The sequence below is a fragment of the Taurulus bubalis genome, assembly GCF_910589615.1.
Source record: "Taurulus bubalis genome assembly, chromosome: 19".
NCBI lineage: Eukaryota > Metazoa > Chordata > Actinopteri > Perciformes > Cottidae > Taurulus > Taurulus bubalis.
The window spans coordinates 20,407,438-20,430,466 of record NC_136607.1 but is presented as its reverse complement, the minus strand read 5'-3'; the positions used below and the strand labels follow the sequence as shown (position 1 = coordinate 20,430,466).

At 43.3% G+C, this 23,029-nt stretch overlaps 3 protein-coding genes across 4 annotated transcripts; 2 read left to right on the top strand and 1 right to left on the bottom strand.

Moving 5' to 3' along the window:
- Window positions 1–87: 87 nt before the first annotated feature.
- On the bottom strand, window positions 88–9,019 carry trappc13 (trafficking protein particle complex subunit 13). Its single transcript, XM_079234820.1, has 13 exons — window positions 8,947–9,019; window positions 7,830–7,898; window positions 5,779–5,878; window positions 5,578–5,662; window positions 5,358–5,485; window positions 5,178–5,250; window positions 4,813–4,857; window positions 4,393–4,410; window positions 2,437–2,570; window positions 2,152–2,350; window positions 1,973–2,073; window positions 1,738–1,885; window positions 88–397 (listed from the first exon to the last, which is right to left on the bottom strand). Exons 1-13 carry the CDS (start codon window positions 8,990–8,992, stop codon window positions 290–292), a joined length of 1,254 nt encoding a protein of 417 aa, XP_079090946.1. The 5' UTR covers window positions 8,993–9,019; the 3' UTR covers window positions 88–289.
- Window positions 9,020–10,964: 1,945 nt separating this feature from the next.
- LOC306751828 (MOB kinase activator 1B) lies at window positions 10,965–18,248 on the top strand. Of its 2 annotated transcripts, XM_079235475.1 has the most exons (7): window positions 10,965–11,106; window positions 12,158–12,324; window positions 13,878–13,971; window positions 14,146–14,279; window positions 15,850–16,013; window positions 16,349–16,452; window positions 16,780–18,248. In XM_079235475.1, exons 1-6 carry the CDS (start codon window positions 11,093–11,095, stop codon window positions 16,424–16,426), a joined length of 651 nt encoding a protein of 216 aa, XP_079091601.1. In that variant the 5' UTR covers window positions 10,965–11,092; the 3' UTR covers window positions 16,427–16,452; window positions 16,780–18,248. The 2 variants fall into 2 exon arrangements, with proteins under 2 accessions (XP_079091601.1, XP_079091600.1); XM_079235474.1 differs by having other exon boundaries at window positions 16,349–18,248.
- A 755-nt stretch (window positions 18,249–19,003) lies between these two features.
- Window positions 19,004–22,977, top strand: dck (deoxycytidine kinase; the record flags this gene model as incomplete). Its single annotated transcript, XM_079235122.1, has 7 exons — window positions 19,004–19,094; window positions 19,233–19,348; window positions 20,427–20,620; window positions 21,527–21,674; window positions 21,771–21,886; window positions 21,982–22,081; window positions 22,751–22,977. The coding sequence occupies 7 exons, from the start codon at window positions 19,004–19,006 to the stop codon at window positions 22,775–22,777; spliced, it is 792 nt and encodes a 263-aa protein (XP_079091248.1). The 3' UTR covers window positions 22,778–22,977.
- Window positions 22,978–23,029: the final 52 nt, after the last annotated feature.

Below are 23,029 nucleotides of genomic sequence, written 5' to 3'. Positions count from 1 at the left end.
TGCATTTTAGAATTTCAGAAAATCATTAAACACAGTAATATGAAGTCTTTCCAATAAAAATCACCCTGGACCCCATGGTGATCAAAGAGTACAGATATTTTATTAACATTTATGCACATTTACATCATTGTCTTCAAAGAAAAAGGGATTTATATTATTCACAATTGATTTTAAAATGTACAGTGTCATCCCCTCAGGTTGCAGAAAGAGTGAAATGTTATGTGCAGAATTCCACTGTTGGTCCGTTCATAGCTAAAATGCAACAAAAAAAGAAGCAAAATAAAATGTCCTAGCACTCATTGCTCGTGAAAGGGCAGACCACGCACACCTGGGCGATGTCATCATATTCATACGTCCTCTTCAGAAACGTGTCTGTGAGTCTCAATCCGGAAATACTCTGGAAACAAGGAAGCAGAGAACGTTAGGGAGCGAGAACGTCAGTGAGGGAGAACGATAATGAGGAGAATGCTAGCGAGGAGAATGCTAGCGAGGAGAATGCTAGCGAGGAGAATGCTAGCGAGGAGAACGCTAGCGAGGGAGAATGTTAGTGAGAGAGAATGCTAGCAAAGAGAACGCTAGCGAGGGAGAATGTTAGCGAGGAGAACGCTAGCGAGGGAGAATCTTAGTGAGCGAGAATGCTAGCAAAGAGAACGCTAGCGAGGGAGAATGTTAGCGAGGAGAACGCTAGCGAGGGAGAATGTTAGTGAGGAGAACGCTAGCGAGGGAGAATCTTAGTGAGGAGAACGCTAGCGAGGGAGAATCTTAGTGAGCGAGAATGCTAGCAAAGAGAATGCTAGCAAAGAGAACGCTAGCGAGGGAGAATGTTAGTGAGGGAGAATGTTAGTAAGGGAGAACGGTAGCGAGGGAGAATGCTAGTGAGGAGAACGCTAGCGAGGGAGAATGTTAGTGAGGGAGAACGCTAGCGAGGGAGAATGTTAGTGAGGAGAACGCTAGCGAGGAGAACGCTAGCGAGGGAGAATGTTAGTGAGGAGAACGCTAGCGAGGGAGAATATTAGTGAGCGAGAACGCTAGCGAGGGAGAATCTTAGTGAGCGAGAATGCTAGCGAGGAGAATGCTAGCGAGGAGAACGCTAGCGAGGAGAACGCTAGCGAGGGAGAATGCTAGTGAGCGAGAACGCTAGCGAGGGAGAATGCTAGTGAGCGAGAACGCTAGCGAGGAGAACGCTAGTGAGGGAGAATGTTAGTGAGGGAGAACGCTAGCGAGGGAGAATGCTAGTGAGCAAGAACGCTAGCGAGGAGAACGCTAGCGAGGGAGAATGCTAGTGAGCGAGAACGCTAGCGAGGGAGAATGCTAGTGAGGAGAACACTAGAGAGCGAGAAAACGCTAGAGAGCGAGAAAACGCTAGTGAGCGAGAACGCTAGCGAGGGAGAATGCTAGTGAGCGAGAACGCTAGCGAGGAGAACGCTAGTGAGGGAGAATGTTAGTGAGGGAGAACGCTAGCGAGGGAGAATGCTAGTGAGCAAGAACGCTAGCGAGGGAGAATGTTAGTGAGGAGAACACTAGAGAGCGAGAAAACGCTAGAGAGCGAGAAAACGCTAGTGAGCGAGAACGTTAGTAGGGAGAATGTTAGTGAGCGAGAACGCTAGCGAGAGTGAACGCTAGCGAGAGCGAGAACGCTAGTGAGGGAGAACGCTAGCGAGAGAGAACGCTAGCGAGAGTGAACGCTAGCGAGAGTGAGAACCAACCGTTGGGTTTCTTTCTAAAAGTCAGTCCTACCTGCAGACCCTGGACGGAGGAGAGGAGGACGAGGGGCAGAGAGAGGAAGGCCCCTGGGCTGAGTTTCCCCAGCTGACGCCCCGAGACGCCGCACCAGTGGATGGACCTGGTGTTGCACATCTCCAGCACCAGGTCCATGGTTCTTTCGCTACCAAAAAAAAAAAGGTCGTTACAGTCATGCCTGTATTTCAGTGGTTTCATCATGTTGGACTGTTTGTTTTGGTTTGTTTTGTACCTGCAGTTGGTGATTTTACAGATAATGTCGAAAGGTTCTTCGAGGTTGACCGTGTCAGGAATCATCTCCAAAGACAGCCGGATGTCTCCGTACCCCGGAGCCTGGAAGATATAGAGAATAAAATGAGATTCTTTATATTTTGGCCGCACACCGACTCCCTAAAAGAGGCGACCTGGTACCATTCTCTGCAGCTGGCTGGTCTGCAGCCTCCCTCTCTCCCCGAGGTTGGTCTTCCACACGATGTCGAGCTTCCCGATCACCGTCACGCCCTTGATGACGCCGGCCTTCTCCGCGTACTCCGGCTTCGGCTTCAGGCAGTACAGGTACTGCCGCGTGTCCGTGGGCTGCAGGTAGGACATTTTGCCAAAAGTGGACTCTCTGGCAGCGGGAAAAAAAAGCTACGAGTGAGAGTCGGGAAACAAAGAATACACGGAGGAGGAGGACTGTAAAAAAAGGGCGTTTACCCGTCGTCTCCACCCGCGACCGTGTTGAGCTCTGTGACGTTGTACATCATGGAGGGCTCCAGAGAAACCTTCTCCATGAACATCGGGGAGGTGGTGATGTTCTGGATCTGAGCCTCCAGGAACACCTCATCCGTCTGGATGCGGAGAAGCCAGAGGTCACTGAGTAACGTTTCCTTTGCCCACAACCTAGCTCAATGACATCATCATCTCCAAGGCCAACTGAGCAACACATCCACTTCATCACCAGATGTTAGGAGGGTTATTGGGCTTGTGCACAATCCTACAGCCTTAAAGGGGAGGTTCACGTTCACGTCTGTCCGTTAGAGCGCTTCAAGAGTTGCTGACTGCGGGGATTTTCCTCCAGTCCATGCTGTCGTTTTAATATCAGAGACTGGAAGAGGAGGGGCCAAATTCTCACGTTTGACCAAAGCCAAATATGATGCTTCTGTGGTCTGAGTTCATGCATGTAATGTGCTGTAACTCTGGTCACATGACATCTATTGCTTCTGTCTTTATGCGTAAAAGGAGTGACTTGAACAGGAGGGACGACGACACACTACCGCAACTCTTTGAATGCACATCAGAGCGTGAAACGTGAACATATCCTTTGCTTTCTACTTACTTTTTTAGGTGATGTGAGAGTCACGTGGAAACATGGATCACACATTAATAGCACGTACGTATGTTATATTTGCTCAGTGCGCCTTGGAGGACGTTGTTAGTGCAGGAGCTGACCAGCGGAGCAGACAGTAGGGGTTGCACAAGGCAGATCATGTCCCTCACACATTTAACTAGTAATCTCATTTATAGCGACGCCGTCGGCACCAAAGCCTTTCTGAGGACGTCCATCTCTACAACGCATTGCAAACACACATGTAATGCTTGACAACTTCCTTATAATTACAGTTAAGCACTCGTAAATGTTCCACATTATAAAGCATTTTATAATGACGTTTTAGGCCAAGTATCATAGTATATCCTAATTTCTGGTGAATTACTAACATGTTTTTATTGCTAGGATCATTGTGCTCTATACAAATGACTTATTCAAAGACTATACCGTATACGAGAAAACAATATGACGATGACATCACTGCTATTATGGAGTCTATCCTGAAATATGTCAAATTCCACCAACTAATGACTGATAATCATACCAGATGATATTAGCATTAAAAAGTAAAGGAACTTACGTTCACAGCAAAATAATTATATATAGATATGTCTATACTTGAATAGGTTAAACAATACGTAAGCTAGGACCGCAGTGTCTACTACTCGACTGTCAAAGCTGGAGTGCAACCTCTACTATACAGTAGGAAACAATGAGAGAAGCAGAGATTAGTCCATGCCTTGCAGTTCATAACATAAGAAGTGAACTGTTAGCATAGCACCGTTAGCATAGCACCGTTAGCGTAGCGCCTCTGCTCCATGCAAAGCCATTCCAACCACTCAACCCCTCCCGCTGTGTCACGTGGAATCAAACGTGTTCGGACCCGACGGGAAATGATTGGAAACGAGAGCGTGATCTGGGTTTGGTGATGCGGACAGTAAGCGCCTTCAACCCGGGAATCAGAAAGCATCTGTGCACGTTCATTCCCGTTTTGGGAGTAATCACAGTGCAAACCCATGATTTGACGATGAAGTGCAGGATCAATGGAACCCCCCCCCCCATGATTAAACACCACAAACTTTGATTAAAAAGTCCACGCCGTGTGTCGGAGGAGTTTGCAAGAAAGCGCGAGCGTCCAAAAGAAAAGGGCAAAAGGAGAATAATGGAAGGTTGGTGTCGAGGCGTGAGATACATTGTTGCTCTTTGACCACCTCCAGGGCGTTTGGTCACTTTCCATTCTTCTACTTTGCTCCTTTCTATCGGCCCCCAGAAAGACAGTCCGCTGCACCGGAGAGGGTTAAGAGAAGCTAACGTCCAGCAATGAGAACAGAAGGAACAATTACCACAGAACTGAGGTCGCTCTAATGGAGAAAATAAAATACAAGACATAATGAACAAATGAAGTTACATGCCAAAAGATGATGACAGTGAATATTTGCACACCGCTAATATACAAAACTACTGGTATGAAAAAGAAAAAGCTTGCTGCCTCTGTGAGGAAAACGCTTGATCTCCAACTCTTGAAACGATAAAGATTTACAGCATGTTTGTTTTCCTCTGTGAAGTTGACATTACTGGAGATACAAGGGTTTTCCAGGAGAGCGTTCTTATTCTAACTGCCTTTATTAGCGCATGGAAACATTCCTAACTATGAAATGAAATGTGAAATGAAGCATGTCGTGTGCTACAATAACCAGTGCAAACCGCCTGCACTTATTATTATTAATTATTTTCCGGTGATGGTACTTAAGAGCCAGACTCACCTCTGCATTGTAGAACTTTGTCTTCACGTCCAGCGGCTTCAGAACCTGGTGGAGAATAGATTGCAGACTGAACGCTGTGGCTTTCTCACACTGTGCTTCCATTCAGCAGGAAAAACAAATATGTCCATGCAAAAATGACTGTAACTCTTCAGCTGAGGAAAAGGAAGAAATTGGGAATCTGAGGGATAACATGTGTCGCTAAAGGGAAGAGGAAGAGGAGGATGTCGGTTCACGAGCTGAGAGACGAGGACGGCGACGCCCAGAATCCACAGCCGGGTCGGTAATTGCGTTTGCTCCGTTGTGGACCTGTGACATTCCACCGGGACCGCCGTCATCTAACGAGAGCCTGAGAATACACAACTCACCTGGAATTTGAAGAACTTCCGAAAATAGAGCTTCTCCCCGTACTGAGTGGTGTAACTGACTGCACAAACTAAGCTGGAAATCGGAGGGAGAGAAACATTTAGAATAGTGAAAGATACACATGCGATGCCTTTAACTTCTGGCCAGAGTGTAAATACTGTGGCGGGAGTGTAAACACTCACATGTGCGTTCCAATTTCTTTGACTTCGTGGTGGATGACGTCATCGATGCAGCTTTCGGGTTTGAGCTCGGCCACTGCAGAGTTGGAGGCCGAGAGGTTGAGCCTCTGCGAGCTGGTCTGCAGATCCGCCTGTCGGGGGTCGATCACACGAGAGGAGAGTTGTGGGTAAAACAGGAGAGAAAAGTGCGTAACGACTGTTGTAAAAGTCTCTCTCTCAGCACCTTCACCAGAACGTCCTTCACGACCTGGTTGCTGTCGTTGTGCACACTGATGTAACTGGAGAAGGTCTCGCCGAGGAAAATATTCCTGTGTCACGCACAGAAGTGGGGAAAAGTCAAGTCGTTGAACTTAAAAAACAAACGTTAAAAGCTATACCGAGCGCTCATTGGTTGATTCTCCGACAGCTGATTAGTGTGAATTACCCAAAGTTCTGTGGTAGCGTGAGCATCTCCCCCAGCATCAACGCCTCGGCTCCTTTGATGGTGGAGGGGTCCTCCCTCATAAGCTGACCAAACAAATCCCCTATAAAAGACAAAAGAATGAGGGCTGGAGCTCAAACAAGACTTAAAACATTGAACATCAAAGACAGAAGTTAACCAATAAACTAAATGTGTTGTACTGCCATAATAACCAGTCTACGCACCTACAGCCCCGTCTGTTACACCTCTACACGACCTTGAGATCTCAACCGTAACGTCGTCCTATTCCAGGAGAGCAATTCTGCTTTCATCAACCACATCGTCAAAATATCAACGCTCACATTCATATCGAAGTTGTTGCAAATTTGGAAGCGATGTCAATGGATTGAATTTCTCGCCATCCCAGCCTGTGTGCGTAGACGTGTGAGATGGAGACACAGTTGGGTGTTATATAAGTGTTTGAGTGTTCTGTTCACACTGACAGGAGGACCTCTGAAGACCAGGTTTAAAAGCAGACCAGGTTTAAAAGAAGACCAGGTTTAAAAGCAGTCTGAACCACAAGGCTTTTTTCATTGGGTTCCATTGTTGTATGAGTATGGCTGCTACTCATGCAGCTACCTGTATTAGATCAATCAGAAAACATGGCATTCAACAATCCATTCAGCTTGGGCTCCTCTTCCCATGTCACATGGAGAATACAGGTTTGTTTCAGACAAACATGATGAGGAAACATAATGTGGTTTCTGAACATTGAGGCATAAATACAATCCAATAATACAAGTATGATCCTGAGAATGAGAACTCTCCCTTTAAAGCTGGAACTCGATAGCAAAAAAATTAAATGGTTCCATGTTTCTCGTCTCAAGTTAAACCAATTCATCTTTCAGATAAGTCGTCGCCTCATTACGACTATATTTAGTGAACCTTCTGAGTAGTGTCATTCTGATTCATGGTTTTACGGGAGCTCAGTTACCGGCGCAGTGTTCACATTTCATGTAATTCATCAGCGGGGGAAACAAACCCCAAACTTCTCGGCACAAATTTAATACAGATGTGCACTGGATCTAACGTAAATGAAACACAAAAAAGTTGTCTAAATGCGTTTAAAATGTATATAAAATTGGCTATTTTCATTACATTGTGTCTGTTTATCTTTCAGCGACTAGACCAGAACATGTTTTTTTATATCAAAATGATCTAGAACTTTGCAGAAGTCAATAAATTACAAGTTTAGGAAAATTCACAAAAATGCAACAGGCTACAATATAGGCAGCCAAACCCTGCATTATTACATCATTAATTCTCACAATTATTATATCTCATTACGGCCGGCATAGATTAAAAGCACAAATGCACTTTTTATTCATGTCCTGCATACGTGTTGACCCCTTTAATGAAGTGTTCATGACATTAAGATATGCGCTATTGTTCCCTTAAGTAAATGTTTTAACATAAACATGGAAGTGTGATGTCAGTTGTCGGTTGAAGCTTTTAGTTGGAGAACAGGAAAAGCAGAAGCAATCCTCTCAGAGACACTAAAAGTAGAACTAGGACATCCATTCAAGCCTGGTGTCCGTCCTTTTGTTGCTTTCATGATTATGAAATGTTCCTCCTTTGTGTTCTAAAGCCCGGCTGCCGGTTTCTCAACCTCAGTCATGGGTGTAATTTAACTGGAACAGAAAGCAAGTGTTGAGCTTGAGATGCTCTTTGTTGTTGTACAATACATGCACGTACAAAAAAAAAGCGTGCAATTGATGAAAAAGAAATAGACAACATGTTTTTTTTGGACGCTTCCAAAAATAGATTTATTTTTCTTTCCGGCGTGCCAAGACTGTGACTGAATCTCTACTCTCTGCAGAACAAAGACCAGCAGGATTGTGTTGCTCATGTTTTCTTTTGAGTGGAGCCTTGTGACAAACACACTGCGGCACAGCAGCACAGCTGTCAACAATCTTAACGTAAAAGTGCAAGAAAAGGGGAGACACTAAATAAGTCATTAGCCAACGCGGTGGTCTCACCGTCCTCTGCTACAGATGTGTGTATACAGATCTTACCTGGCAGGTCTCGGTCTTCACATGTCACGGGCAGGTTAGTGAAGAGCGTCGGTTTGGTTAACCGCATCACTGTGAAGTAAAGCGGCAGCGGTCAGTGACTGGACACACAAGTTGGTTCGTAATTGTCGGTGAGAATATCCTCATGCCAGTGATGTCGGTACTAACTGGCAATCAGCCTCACGTCACGTACTTAATGTAATACCATTGCACTGTTGTTGTCGTTGATTGTTGTTTGTCTCGTCTAACGTCTCATGTCTAATGTATGCACCTTCCGCCGAGAAAAAAATCCTCATTTGTGTAAATATTCGTGGCAAATAAACGGTTTCTGATTCTGATTCCGAGAGGCCGGTTTCATCCCAACATAAGACAACAACAGGTCGTCTGTGGCTGTAATGCATTAGCAGTCGGTGTTGCATTGCAATACATCTATCAAGTCTCTGGTTAGTCTGACGTTGATGTGAACTATTTTTAGTGGTCTGGCGTCAACAGGAATATTTTAGCAGATGTCAGCTTTAAACGAGTGTTTGTGCACTGAATCCATGAACTCAAAGCCAGATTTGGGTCTTCGACTGATTGCATCTTGTATATAAACACTATATGTACAACCTTTAAAGGCTACACACTCATCAGAAACAGAATGACGTCATATTTTGAGCCAGTTATGGAGCATATTTTGCCAATGCAGTGACAGGAGCATCTTTACATTAACATAACAAATAGTAATAAATAACAAAGCTACCGAGTTTAATTCTCTAACTCATAAACCAACGTTGTGCTTCTTGGCTACATTAGCTAACAACACAACAGCAATAGCTAGCTGGCTGGCTGGCTAAATGATATAATTATTGCTGTAATATATTGCTTTAACAGCGTCATTCAATCTCAGCTTTGAGGTCGAATAGCAGCCAGAAAAGTCTTCTTTAAAGCTAAGCCTGCCACAGTCTTATTTATACAGTTTGGAATCTAAACGTGTAATATCGTCTTAGCTTTTAGCTATTAGCTATTAGCAGCTAAAAGCCACAACAAGTGACAACAGTGCACTGGAATAAGAATAACGCGTAGTTTCCACCATCATCTAGAATCAGATTATTGAGGCTATGGCGAGGACAATAAGTACCTTTTAATGCAAGTAGATGTTCTTGCTTCGCTTGATTTACTTCCATTTTGAGAGGGGAAGTTGTCTTTTCGGGGTGATGTTAGCTACTATGCTAGCTGGTTGTTGTGACAGGCTAGCTTTGTCAACTTTGACCCTACCGGAAACGCTTCTTCTTCTTCGTCTTTTAATATGGGACGCTTCCAAGGATGCTATGCTGCCCCCCACGGCCTGGGGTGGGTACTACCAGAGCGTTAGAAAGAGATGCTGCGGCCGATAAAAATGTTTCGTTGGAATGAACGGAAGTGACGTGACTCTAATTAAAAGGCTCTGGTGCGCAGTAATGGCCGCGCCTTGTACTCATTTCACAGTAAACGTCTGAATACTGTGTTATTTTGTGAAATATCACTGTAATAATAAGGTTATTTGTTGTCGGTACAAACAGACAGAACTGTGTTTATTGCGAATTAGTAGCTCTGATTAGTAGTTAATAGATTAATTGATTTACACTATTCATATTAAGAAACGACATATGCATTTAGTTACATCACTTAGATGAGATTTACTATTCTTTTTTATGTTTTAGAGTCAGTTGTTTTATTAATTGAATAGTTGTATGTTATGTGTTTTGATGTAATGATAGTATGGGAGGACTGTATAGTGATATTGTTTTTATTTAGCAATAACACAATTTATTTAGTTATTAAAGCAAAAAAACGTGTATCTTTTTTAAACTTTATTGAAACAGAGTTAAATGCATACAAATATACTTGTGATTCTTTCTCTTAAATACTTGTGAACTCTTACAAAGTTTGGATGACGGCCATAAATATTTCTTATTTGGTTCAGGTTCTGCTGTGGGAATATGAACGGATGAACTCAGTATTTCTAATATCCCTGGGAGTTATAAATGACTTTATATAACCTCAGGCTACAGACTTAATGTCTCCTATGCAGCCAGAGATTTTTAATAATCTCTCAGCAAGACGGCAGGCCTGCTGAATAAATGTGATTGTTACCCAAAATATATTGTTTTGATAGAGAATCCCTCAGCTCTACTTCCAAACTTTCTTTTTGTGGAATTTAGGTTGAAGCAGTCATGTGTGCAGCTTTTAAAGGACAGTTACAAATACAATCCTGCAGTACCAGTGATCACACTTTGCAGTGAGTGAAATGATCATTTTTTGTGGATTATTGGGAACAAGCTTTTCGTCATACCTGCAGGCAGTAGGTCCTTTCCCGAGTAAAGTGCTTTCACATGGTTTAGGGGCAATATCACTGGATTTTTAAATAAAAATCAGATGGGTAGCCGTTTTCAGGGGCTCGACCTGATCTAAGGCCTCTTATTGCATCTTGGACCTCCCGTAGTGAAATCTCTTGTTCCAGCAAGTCCATATTGGACCGGGAAATACAGGACATCTCTAGAGTCAAGGGATTTATGTAGTAAGTCTGGTTCTGTTTGAAACCAATCTGAATCCCCTTGAACTAAAATATGTGAGAGGGAGAAATGAGGGTGACCAAAGTTCCCAATATCATCACGTCAGTGTTTAATATTCAGACCAATTACTCACGGGGATCGACATTTCAGAACGTGTCCCTGGTATTTCTACTAATAAAAAGAGTGGGCGTATAATAAAAAAAAAATACAAAAAAATGTAATTAAATAAATTAAACAAAAAATAAATAATAAATAACAAAAATATTAAAACAATATTAAATATATATTGTGCACAGCAAAGCCATCAGATTCCCCAGCTGCATTACTTTGTATATTATTATATTAAAGTCTAAATTGTAGCGCTGTAGTTCCTCCGCTAGAGGGCAGCACACCGCAGAAAGGCGTCTGATCTGCCTCGGACGTCATAGAGAAGAAGTTCGCGTTGCCTCCAGTACGCTGCTGCCTCTCAGCGTACAGAGCAGTTTACAGTGGACCAGCTCGTCCACAACATTCATGTTTTTGTCTCGGATACGAACGCGTAGATGCCGCTAGTCAGTCCCGCCACAGTAATACTGATTTCGGATTCGTCTCGAGGAGAAAGGAGCCCGAAAGGAACCGAGGACGTGTGAGCCTTGAGAGTTTTAGCAAACAAACCCTCTTGCTCGGCTCCACTCTGCCTGCTAGCTATTTGCCAAGAGAGTGATTTCGTCCTCGTCTGCGGTCCAAGGAAACATGAGCTTTCTTTTGTGAGTAGTGTTCCTGTCCCGGGGGCTCATTCTAACGTCTCCATGTCGCTTTGTGGTCGGGAAATGTTTAATAAAGTTGGCGTTAACGCAGCTAAAGCTAGCTTAGCTAGCGAAAGCAGATATACGGGCTGCGGCTACTAGCTGGACTAACCTCTAAATGCCTGGTGTGATTTTACAGCGATATCTTTAGATTTTTAGGATAATTAACGTCGGCATCGACAGTAGATTATGTGTACCGGTGTTGTGTACTGCCATGAGACGTTAAGCTACATTATACTGACCCCAGAGCTAATGCTAACACAGAAGGGTTGTCAGTCCGGTGCCTGGGTATTTGCTGGTTGTGAACACTTTGTTTAAAACGAGTTAATCCAGCTCCGATGTGACGGGACAGTCATCGACCTGTGACCCATTTGATCAAAGCAACAACGGTGTGTTGTGGATGTTTAGCTAGCTACTCAAAAAGCCCTTATGTGGACGAAGTCAGAGGGAGGTAAACATTAAAATGTGCCCTCTGGTGTTTTATTAGGCAGCTGGAAGGAGACAACACTCAAACCCCATAAATAACATTTACCAAATATGTTTTAATGTCCATCCACCAGGCCAGAGAGTGCAGAGACTCTTCCAAATGAACTAAACTAACTAAACCAAATGATTTGAGTTGATCAAAATAACATTTCAGACCTGGGAATGTGTTTTATTACTAATATAAATATCGGTTCGTGCTCCGATTAAATGAGAATCTTTGTGTGTGACCTGCCATGTTGTGATGACTCAAATTCTTGTTTAATGGGCCAGCGAGGGATTGAACACAGCACCTCCCCAACTGGCCTCATTACACACAGAGACACACACACACTGTTCTGGTCCGCCAAACTCATCAAGTCAACAAAAGCTCAACTCTTTTGTTTGCTTTTTTTATTCATTTAACGAAGATCCAGACTTTTACATGGTCAGCAAAAAGTCCCTCCGCGAGCGCGTGACTCGTCACGGTGTCCGACCGCCTCCTCACCTGTCCCACCTTTTATCCTCCTCTCTGAAATGTGACTCACAGTGGAAACCGTTCATCCAAGACGTTCAAGCCCAAGAAGAATATCCCGGAGGGTTCCCACCAGTACGAGCTGTTGAAACATGCCGAGGCCACGCTGGGGAGTGGAAACCTGCGCATGGCGGTCATGTTGCCCGAGGGCGAAGACTTGAACGAGTGGGTCGCCGTCAACAGTAAGCGCCAGTTTTACCTTTTTTCTTCTTCCCTGAAAGCACCTTTTTAAGATGCAGCTTCCTGGCCGAGGGACAGCACCTTCACGTGTCTCTTTTAAAATCTCTATATCTGTAAATCTCCTCATGGTTTTCACATGTGCATGCTTCTCAGAAGTCCTGTTCCCGGAGTCTCAATCAGTCCGCATCACGGATCAGATGAGCGCTATCGGGGAGTGAGATCTCGTGTGCATTCGAGCTGGAAAAAGCACAGTGAATGTTAAATAGACTTGATTGTCTGTGTTTACATTCCTCTGCACGGAGATAACGTGCCGGTCAGCAGCAGCTTCATTTCCTCTCGTGTCCGAGCGCCTTGAGGGTTTGAGATGTTCCGGGAGATGAATTGGCCTTTTTATTGAAGTACTTTTCCTGCAGCATAACATTTCTTTACATCTATGCTTTCATTTCAGTCTAAAAGTTATTTGTGTTTGATTTGGATTTGATGCATTTTGGAGCCCCAGAAAGCTGAAGTAGGGTGATCACATTTCTCCGCTATTGTTACACAATGTTAACCGCGGGTCTTGTTGTGTGTCAGTGAGGTCACGCATTGTTTAGCTGGTTAGGAGTGTGGCTACGCCATTGCAATATTTGTGTTGTAGTTTTCGTGGAAGTGGAAATTAATGGCTGCTACTCGGATGTTTTAACTCGCACACTAAAGAGAAGTAGTAGAGTATCTGACTCTCCTGCTCTCTGTTCACAAGAAGCTTGTAATGGACCGTGGCAGTAGAGGAAGAGAGACTGGTTGTGATGTGCAGTAATGGTCTTTGCCCAGAATCAAACTGGGAAACAACTCTAGCAGTTTGTTGGGTCTCGCCTCAGCATCTCTGATGTTCTGCAGCTGTCTGCTTGCGTCACCGCGATGTCGTCTACGCCCACGGGAAGTCTGTTGCGGCGACGATTGACTTTAGCACCTGTCATGGCCGACGTGAACGCGTTGACCGTTAGTTGATGGTGACGGACCTGATTTTAGTTCCTCTCCGTGGTTGTGTGTCATTTTGTGCTTCATGTGAAGTTTTACTTTTAAACTGAATGTTGAAATATGTATTTTCCTGTATTATTGAGAGCACCTCTGGTGAAAACATTAGTGAGGGCTTTCAGCGTACCTTTTAAAAGTTATTATCCAGCTTCACCCGGTTATGAATACAAACACTTTGAACAAATACATCTTCATTGGCGACTGAGTAAACGTATCAAACATAAAGAGGAGCCCGTGTTTCCCTCAACAGAACCTCACACATCACACATCAGCTGTTCAATCTGTACTTTATCTGCTCCGACGCCAGCGCTTTAAACGGATCGCTCCAACTGATGGAAAGCCAAAGTTGGCGCTGTGCCGCTGGGAATGAGCGGTTACACAATGTGTTCCAGATAACCGGAGTGTGCACTGGTGTGCAGTTTGTACTGGGGCAGCCGAGTGGGGCAAAGGACTGTTTGTGCTGCAGCACAAGGTACTGGGTCTCATGCTCGCTGGATTTGAACATGTTTCCTCTTTTGTTTCCTCTTTCTTTTTGTTCCAGCGGTGGATTTCTTCAACCAGATCAACATGCTGTACGGCACCATCACAGATTTTTGCACAGAGGCAAGCTGTCCCGTCATGTCCGCTGGTCCTAAGTGAGTTCATCGTGGTCCACCTGTGAGGTTGTAGTCTTTATAAAACCGGCCCATGAGCTCAATAGAGGTGTTAAAATAACTCGGATCCACTGGCATCAAATGTGACCACAAGTCTCATGAAGAACGCGGAATCCGTGAAGGTTTTACATCGAGTGTTTGTCACATTTCTTGAAGGTACGAGTACCATTGGGCGGACGGAACCAACATCAAGAAGCCCATCAAATGCTCCGCCCCCAAGTACATCGATTACCTCATGACCTGGGTGCAGGACCAGCTGGACGACGAGACGCTTTTCCCTTCAAAGATCGGTACGCCTCGTGTCCCGTTTCCTCCATCCGGACGCCATCTTTTCACTGTGTGTGTGTTTGATGTTACTACTAGTGCTCAGCTCTTTTTTTATTTGTGTGGAATTTTAAGTGCCGTGTAAAATGAACGCATCTTAACTTTAAAAACGAACCTATTTTTAGGCCCTTTCCTCAATTGTCATCCCCAACCTAAAAAGAGTGTATCTCTGCAACCACTAGGGATATTTTAATAATATTGGTGTTATAATAAAAACTACACATGTGATATTTAGTTCAGATGTGTAAATATCAGTCTATATGTTACTGGTTAAGAGTAAATGAAGATGACACACAGAAAACAATGAAAAGGTTTCAGGTCCGCCTATACAAAAAATCACTTTCAGGATGATTATTTCTTTGAAATGATGCAGCTGTAAGGTCCAACTCTAACCCAAATCATAGCTCAATATGTGAACATTCTCTAACCCAAATCATAGCTCAATATGTGAACATTCTCTCTGCAGAGGTTGACTTTGATAAAGTGAAGCAGAACAAAGTTAGAGAGGGTTTAGAACAGAGAACATTCAGACGAGGACTCTAAAATGTGCATTTTTTTTCATGTACCAAACCATATATTTCACTTGTATATTACTTTTGGTGTTCAATGCATTCAAATACAGAAGTTTTAGGCTATTTTTTCAAGCTATGATTTACAGTTTTATATAACAATCGTTCAGTCTGCCCCCTTGGAGGGGAGATTGGTTTTGAATTGGTTAAAACCGATAACATGCCGTCAGTAAATATTGCTCATAAACATATCCGGTGACGGCACACGTTCCTCCACGCGAACACATTCAGGAGTTTCTCTCTTCCGCAACGCAGGCGGCCACTGAAAAGACTTCACATACCCGACTAGCAGAGGCTTGTGCCGCCTAGGGCGGAGCCGTAATGGAGCTTGGGCGGCCGCCAGCACAAACACAGAGCTGCCTGCCCCGTCCCGTCGCTCCTCAGTGGCTGAAGGTGTGAACCGCTAAATGTTCCACGATCGCAGGAGCTTCAACTGGTCCACATTCTATCGTCTCGGCTTCAGGGCGTCGCTCATAAGATCACAAGTCATCAAAAACTCCCCAGGATACCTTTCCTTTTTTAATATTCTTTCACCATGTCAGGACTAGAAACCAGCCTCTCGCCTATGAATGATTCATTTTTCCTTTAGAAGTGAAATGGAAAAAGTCCCCGGTGCTCAGAATAGTTCACCGTGTGCATGTCCGGCCCGAGGTGACATCTTTTAATCAAGAAGTCCTCGTCCCGTCAGTCACCCGCTCCCTTTGAATAATTGACGTTGTGCTGCAGCTCTGCAGGAAGCGTCAGCGCCGCTGGAACATCGTCGCCATTTCCCAATCGCAGAGGAACGCGATGTTACCATGAGGCGCTGCACCCATGACTGTTCTGCACTTCCCTTAAATCACTAACAGACTTTTGCAATCCGAGGAACAACTCGTGGCTGCGTCGGCATTCATTGCGCTGATAGTCTTTAAACCACTGTTTCCCCTTTTGTCTGATTTGTAATACCTCTTTCCCCGTTTATCCCAAGGTGTCCCGTTTAAGAGGAACTTCATGTCGGTGGCGAAGACCATCCTGAAGCGCCTCTTCAGGGTCTACGCTCACATCTACCACCAGCACTTTGACTCCGTGATGCAGCTGCAGGAGGAGGCGCACCTCAACACGTCGTTCAAACACTTCATCTTTTTCGTTCAGGTACAGAAACTCCTTTTTACACATTTTCAATGTGGACTTTCACTGCTTTACACTGCAAGTTACAGGGTTCTCACAGTCATGCAAAACCTGAAAAGGTCATGGAATGTTAGAATGGTTATTTCCAGGCCTGGAAAAGTACTCAAAATATAAGCAGGCATACATACAGGCATCTATATAAATGTTTATTCTTTTAATCAAACTATTGTCTCATTCATTTGTGTCATTTAAGGTTTACTGTATGCTTTGTCATGGAAATTTGGTCAAAAGTGATGGAAATTTGGTTAAAAGTCATGGAAAAGTCGGTGTATGACTTGGTTTCTGTTTTCCTCTTCCAGGAGTTCAACCTCATCGACAGGAAGGAGCTCGTCCCGCTCCAGGAGCTGATTGAGAAGCTGACAACCAAGGATAGATAAGCAGCGACGTAATCCTCATTTTATTGGTCTTCTAGTTTTTTGCACAGATCCCCGCCCTGGCTGTGCGTCTGCAGTATATACTACGTTTCCATTCGGGGGGAAATGTTTTTAATGAGGCCGGGAAGAAGGAAGGATCTCGATAGGTTTAAGGCACCGGGACGCTATCAGGGATCACACGACTCAATTGAACAAACCATAGATTTAAGATATGGAGAGAATGGTTTTATTCCCAGTATTCAGTCATGGCTCGCATTAAGGATAATATAGTCGTTTTCTATTTGACTTCACTGATTCTTTTTTCACTTGGATTCATGACGACGTCTCTTAGATTCCCATTTCTAACTCACCTGCAGGGAAGAAGAAGAAGAAGAAGAAGAAGAAGTGTGAGCGATGTCGCCACACTAGAGTTATTTTCTCCATTAGTCGCCATAGAAGGATCTGGGTTTGTTGCTTTCCACATCTGTCAATACAGAATAATCCTAAGTGCCTCGCATGGCTCATAATTGCCCTATATCAACAGCTGTAAGAAGATAAAGGCCATAAACCACTGACTTGATTGACATAACATCAAATTTGTCCGCGCCTCCTCTTAAGTTTCTGAGTCCTAATTCCCGCTTCACGCCGGTTTTCTATCTGCACTGAAAACTTGGTTGAAAGATGTTTGTTTTTTTCTCCTCCTGTTTTTAAACCTCCTCGCCGACCTTCTTCCTCATGTAGTCATAAAGTCTCTCCGCCGAGTGTTCAGTGCCGGTCTTGATGAACGGATGAATGGACGTGAGGCCGGAGGATCGTCGCGTCGCAGCAGGGATTCAAATTCAACGAAACTTTTAGCGACTTTCTACCGAGTTGTTTCCCTCAAAACTAGTCTTCAAGGGATCTGCAACCTTTAAATTGTAAATAAAAGTCCTCTCATAGAAGTAGAGACCTGTGTTTTTAAAGTCGAAACCTCCGCAGTTACAAAAGAAACACAAGCATAAATACACTAGGACTAATAATTGGGTTACGCTGCTGCACCCCTTGTTCTCTTTTGCACTTTGAACAATGTTCCTGACCTCTTTTGCCTGAATGTTTAGCCGTATCATGTGACTGATCGAAGCTGATTTCCTCCCTCATATTTCCCCAAAATGAATGTTGAATTGCTTAAACCTCTTTTTTTGAATTTGGCTCCTGCGGCACAAGTGAGATTCCTTTATGCTTTTTGTTTATTTTTTCCGGTCTGGAGCTGAACAGATGCATGAAACCCTCTCCATCTCCACGTGTAGTTTACTATGCAATAATCCACAACACTAAAGGGTTAGCGGACACTTTATCTGACGTTGCTTCTCCTTCTGTCGTGCATTAATTATCCTGCACGATGGAAATAGAATTCTCTTTCAGGTTTGGCTGAGATGAACATTTTATATATCTTTATATATAATTTGTCAGAGGTGTAATACTTCAATGCACACATGTAAATACTGAGGGTTAGACCTTGTTTTGTTTGTTTTTCAGCGAGCATGGAGTGGTAGCTTTTGGTTTAAAGAATGCATTGAGTCTTTTTAGAGGCTGCTTCCCCGTTTGACATATTAAACATCTTTGTTTTTATCGTGGAGTGTCTTTTCCCACGTCCTTAGTTAACTCTTATGAATGTTTCTGCTCACCAGATATCTGAAAGTGTAATAAAGTCCGTCATCCCGGAGGCGTCTCGCCGTCTCTGTTGCCTACAGGTCGCTCCTCCCCGACTGTAATGAGGACATGTTTGTATATATTGGCTTGGTAGGGGGTTTCGATGCTACTGAATTGATGTATGCTGTTTACAAGGAAAATAAAGGTGGTCTTGACTCTTTGAATGAATTGTATGTGTACCACGTGGCGCCCAAAGTACATTGTACTTAAGAAAAACATTTTTAAGGTACTTTTACATTCTGCATACTGCTTCTCCGATGGAAATATTGTACTTTTTTACTCCACTACATTTACTTCTATGGACTACAATATTAATGCTGCTTTAAGGTTTCTGCAGCAATATGAATATAAGTCTGACGCAGACAATTCAGGATCGTGAATACTACTTGTAGTACTTTTACTTTTGAGTACATCTTGTTGCCAATGCTCGTGTACTTTTACTGAAGTAACATTTACAATGCATTACTTTATTTGTTATTTTAAGCGTAATTGAGTACAGTATTAACTTTTTTTTATACTTTTATTTCTCCATTACAGAGGTAAATGTACTTTCCCCACTACGTTTAATTAAGTTACTTTTCAGGTAAATACAGTTTAATAATAATAATAATAACAGACCATTCTGCAGAGTACTTTTACTTTTGACACATTAAATACACGTTGCTGCTTCTAATATATTTTTACTTATTATATAAATGAAATGCAGGATTTATTTTACTGGGTCACGTGAGCGGCCGCAGCTGCTTCCGGGTGGGCGGAGTCACAGATGCTCAGAGGCCCCGCCTCTTCCTGACTTTAGTTGCCGCCGAGCTTCAAACAACAAGGAGACTTTTCCTTTCTCTCTCTCTCTGCAGCTGCAACGCTCGCTTTAATCAACGAGGACGACGTCTTGGTTTTGCTATAAATAATAAAATGTCTTTCACTCCGAAGAGGCCGTGTCCCGACGCCATGAACGACTCCATGGAGAAGAGGATACGCCGGATATCCATCGAGGGGAACATCGGTGAGAGCGGAGTTGTGGCGCCATTACGCGACATTGTATCGTCCTCTGTAGATAACACACGCGCGTAATGTGTATTTATGTATTCACTCCAATGCTGAATTTGAATTTCCGGGTTGTGTTTCTCCTTTTTACGCGCAGCGGCGGGAAAGTCTACGTTTGTGCGCCTTTTGGAGCAGGAGAGCGCGGACTGGGAGGTAGTACCGGAGCCCGTCGCCAGGTGGTGCAATGTCCAAACGAAAGGCGGGGACTTCGAGGTACTGTACATTCGGGTACCCCGGCTTCTACCAAGCGTCTGCTGTGTTGCCAGTTGGCGCAACAAATCCGTGTTTTACACATTGCGTAAATGCAAGTTTTTTTTTATTATTATTGCGCGCTGTCCTGCAGCCCTCTCACCAGCACTGACTGCGCGCGCACCGGGTTCAGGGTGCAGCTGCTGTGCAGCCGCATAGTTGCACTGGTCACTGATCCACTCCCAGAGGAACAGATGATACCAAACATCTCTGACCTCCCACGCTGCTGCAGGCCTCAGCTCCTCCATTACTGCTCCAACACACCCATATATATCTATAGATATCTTTATTTATAGATGTATACCCACCACACACACACTGAAGGTCTGGGACTTAGCAGGGCATTCAGGTTGATTTATTTCAGCCAGTATGTTATATGGTATAGTCTGTGACCAAGAATATTGTATCTGAATTAATGTCATTTGGAAAATGTATTTACAGTATCGGGTTAAAGTGTATTTTATTATGTTGCTTATGCATAGACCCTCTATTTGGGACTAGCCATTGCATTTTATGCAGAGCTGGAATTACTGATTATTTTCATTTATGGCCAACCTGTCCAGTTATTGCTCCATCTCTACACAACTAGAAAATAACCCCAAATCTCTGTCATGATATTGCAGCGCACAAATAGAAGTACATTTATTTATTTAGTCTGACGCACAGAGAAAAGCTGCAAATAAACATTTAAGGAGGTTGTATGAGTGGATGTTTTTGGGGCATTATTGCTTAATAAATGACATGAGGCATCATGTTGGCTCTACTTGTATGATATTATTTTTGGTGGAAACCAAATAACCACAAATATTTTTTTTTTGTCGGTACAATTGTGAACTGTGCGTACAGTGTAATATTATCAGCATGTGTAACTGTCAGGCGGCCTCAGAGGAGCCTCACCTCTGGCAGGAAGAGGACACATGCAGAGTAATAAATAAAACCAACACAGTTCTTGCACACAAAGCTATGATTGCTGCATATTTATTCATCCCAATATGGAGTTTTTTTAACTCAATGCACTCCTCTAAATGTCCCTGCGTCCCAGGAGCTGTCCACCTCTCAGAGGAGCGGAGGCAACGTGCTGCAGATGATGTACCAGAAGCCGGAGCGCTGGGCGTACACCTTCCAGAGCTACGCCTGCATCAGCCGGGTGCGGGCGCAGATGCGCTCGGCCAACGGGAAGCTCCGAGAGGCCGAGAACCCCGTGCAGTTCTTCGAGCGGTCCATCTACAGCGACAGGTACCGGGACAAGCGTCTGCTTATAATGATAAGAATACCAAATTAATTGCTTATATTTATGGTGTTTTGTGTGTTTAAGATTATTTAAGTATACACATCTATTCATACAGATTCAACTTATTAGTTGAAAATTAATTGATGGCAATTCTGATTATCATGAAATAATAAATAAGTAGCATTCTTAGCTTCTCTCATGTGGAGATTTGTTGCTTTTTCCCATTTTTGTATTATTGGAAATTAAATATTTTGATGTTTTTGTCCGTTGGTTTTACAAAACAAGTCATTCTAAAATGACGCCGAGGCCTCTGGGAATTGTAGTAGTCATTTCCATCATTTTCTGATATTATATGTGCAAATACATTATTGTATTAATGAGAACAAAACACACTTTACAGATTTTATCATTTTTATTTGATATATTTTTTACTGTTTTTAACTTTATCACGTTGTGGTTTAAGAATGCAGTCGATCTTTTCCACTGAAAAATATTATTAAAGATACCAAAGGTAATGTCAATACTATGCAGCTACTAATAAACACAAATACGGTTGTTTTGTTATTTACAGGGTTCTTACGCTCATGGAAAACCTGGAAAAGTCATGGAGTTTTAAAATGGTTATTTCCAGGCCTGGAAAAGTCCTTAAAAAAATAAAAAAAATCCCAAAGTTTAGTAAAAGTCATGTAAATGTGTTATATTCATGTGTTCATGTCGTTCATTTACGCTGAGTTTGAAATAATTAATATGCTTTTAAAAGAAAGACTCCAAATATAAGCAGGCATACATACAGGCATCTATATAAATGTTTATTCTTTTAATCAAACTATTGTCTCATTCATTTGTGTATTTATTATGTTTGATTAAAAGGTGTTTGTAAGTTGAAACTCCTCGTCCATAATGTCCTCCAGGTACATCTTCGCGGCCAACCTGTATGAGAGCGAGGGCATGAACGAGACGGAGTGGTCCATCTACCAGGACTGGCACAGCTGGCTGCACAGCCAGTTTGGGAAGCACATCGAGCTGGACGGCATCATCTACCTCAGGGCGGCGCCGGAGGTGCTGCGGCGCTCTGTGTTTTCACCTTGACCTTCAGAAGGGAGTTGACACGACCTCCTCATCCTCTTCCTTGTGTTTGTATTCGTGCATGTGCAGAGGTGTATGGAGCGGCTGCACCTGAGAGGCCGAGAAGAGGAGCAAGACATCCCTCTGGAGTACCTGGAGAAGCTCCACTTCAAGCACGAGAGCTGGCTGCAGCACAAGACCATGAGGTGAGCCCCGTCCCGGTGAGGAAGGGCCTCTGTGTTGTGTGTTGTGTGTGTTGTGTGTGTTGTGTGCGTCACTAAACGCTGCTCCTGGCCCTCAGCATGGAGTTCCAGTACCTCAGCGACGTGCCGGTCATGACCATCGACGTGAACGAAGACTTTAAGGGGAATAAGAGCAAGAGCGGCGACATGATCGAGAAGGTGAGAGACGGTTAATGGTCACGAGATTCCTAACAGAGCTTTATGTTACTGTTATTAATAATAATACTCTTTACTTCTGTAGCTCCTTTTATAATGAATGAATATATATACTTTATTACTCCCGAGGGGAAATTTGACGTATTTATAAAAACAAAGCTTACCCGTCTTTTGCAACATTGAAATGCTTAAAAACCTTAATGTTAATGCATCAGTGATAAGTGTGTATCTGTCTGTTAAACATGTTCAAAATGAGTCTTTTCATATTGAGCGTTGACGTTTTAATATTGTGACATGTTGTGAATACTTGATCCGTTCAGTTTTAAAGGAGAATTAAAAGTCACCTGTTGCAGCTGATGCATGTGCATAGACTGTGGGACCTTTTTAAAAACAACAAGGCTTAAAAACTGGTTTTTGGTAAGTTATGTGTACAGCGAGATCTCTGATACCGACACACACACACACACACACACACACACACACACACACACACAGGTTTGTCGCCTCAACCTTTCAGAGGTTCTTTTCGGGCCGTGGTCCCACGCTGCTCTCTGCACGCCTGACTTAAAGCAACTTGTTTTTCAAGTTGAAAGCACACAAAAAAGAAAAGTCGTGTTTGTCGCTGACACTGCTGTGTGTTGTGTGTGTGTGTGTGTGTGTTGTGTGTTTCAGGTGAAGGAGTTCCTGAGCACGCTGTGAACATCACCGCTTCACCAGGAGGAAGATGGAGTGTACATTTTATAACCAGAAATTGGTGTCTATTATATTTCTATAAAGCACAATCGTCAGATGATCTGACTTGCAGCGTTATTATTTTTTAACGAACTTGTATGAACTTTTCTTCCATCTGTTGCGTATTTATATTTCATGTGTTGTGTGACAATAAACTTTAAATGCTTGTTTAATTCGTTGTGGTTGTCTAGTTTATCCCATGGAAGCTGCTGTAAATAC

What these genes read in the sequence shown, in the direction of transcription:
- trappc13 (XM_079234820.1), bottom strand. Translation starts at nt 8,992, where the DNA reads ATGGAAGTAAATCAAGCGAAGCAAGAACATCTACTTGCATTAAAAG. An exon ending in GGAAGTTCTTCAAATTCCAG is followed by an intron (nt 4,858 to 5,177) that starts GTGAGTTGTGTA and finishes ATTCTCCACCAG; the next exon opens with GTTCTGAAGCCGCTGGACGT. An exon ending in GTCGCGGGTGGAGACGACGG is followed by an intron (nt 2,351 to 2,436) that starts GTAAACGCCCTT and finishes TCCCGCTGCCAG; the next exon opens with AGAGTCCACTTTTGGCAAAA.
- LOC306751828 (XM_079235475.1), top strand. An exon ending in CGAGTGGGTCGCCGTCAACA is followed by an intron (nt 12,325 to 13,877) that starts GTAAGCGCCAGT and finishes TTTTTGTTCCAG; the next exon opens with CGGTGGATTTCTTCAACCAG. An exon ending in ACTTCATCTTTTTCGTTCAG is followed by an intron (nt 16,014 to 16,348) that starts GTACAGAAACTC and finishes TTCCTCTTCCAG; the next exon opens with GAGTTCAACCTCATCGACAG.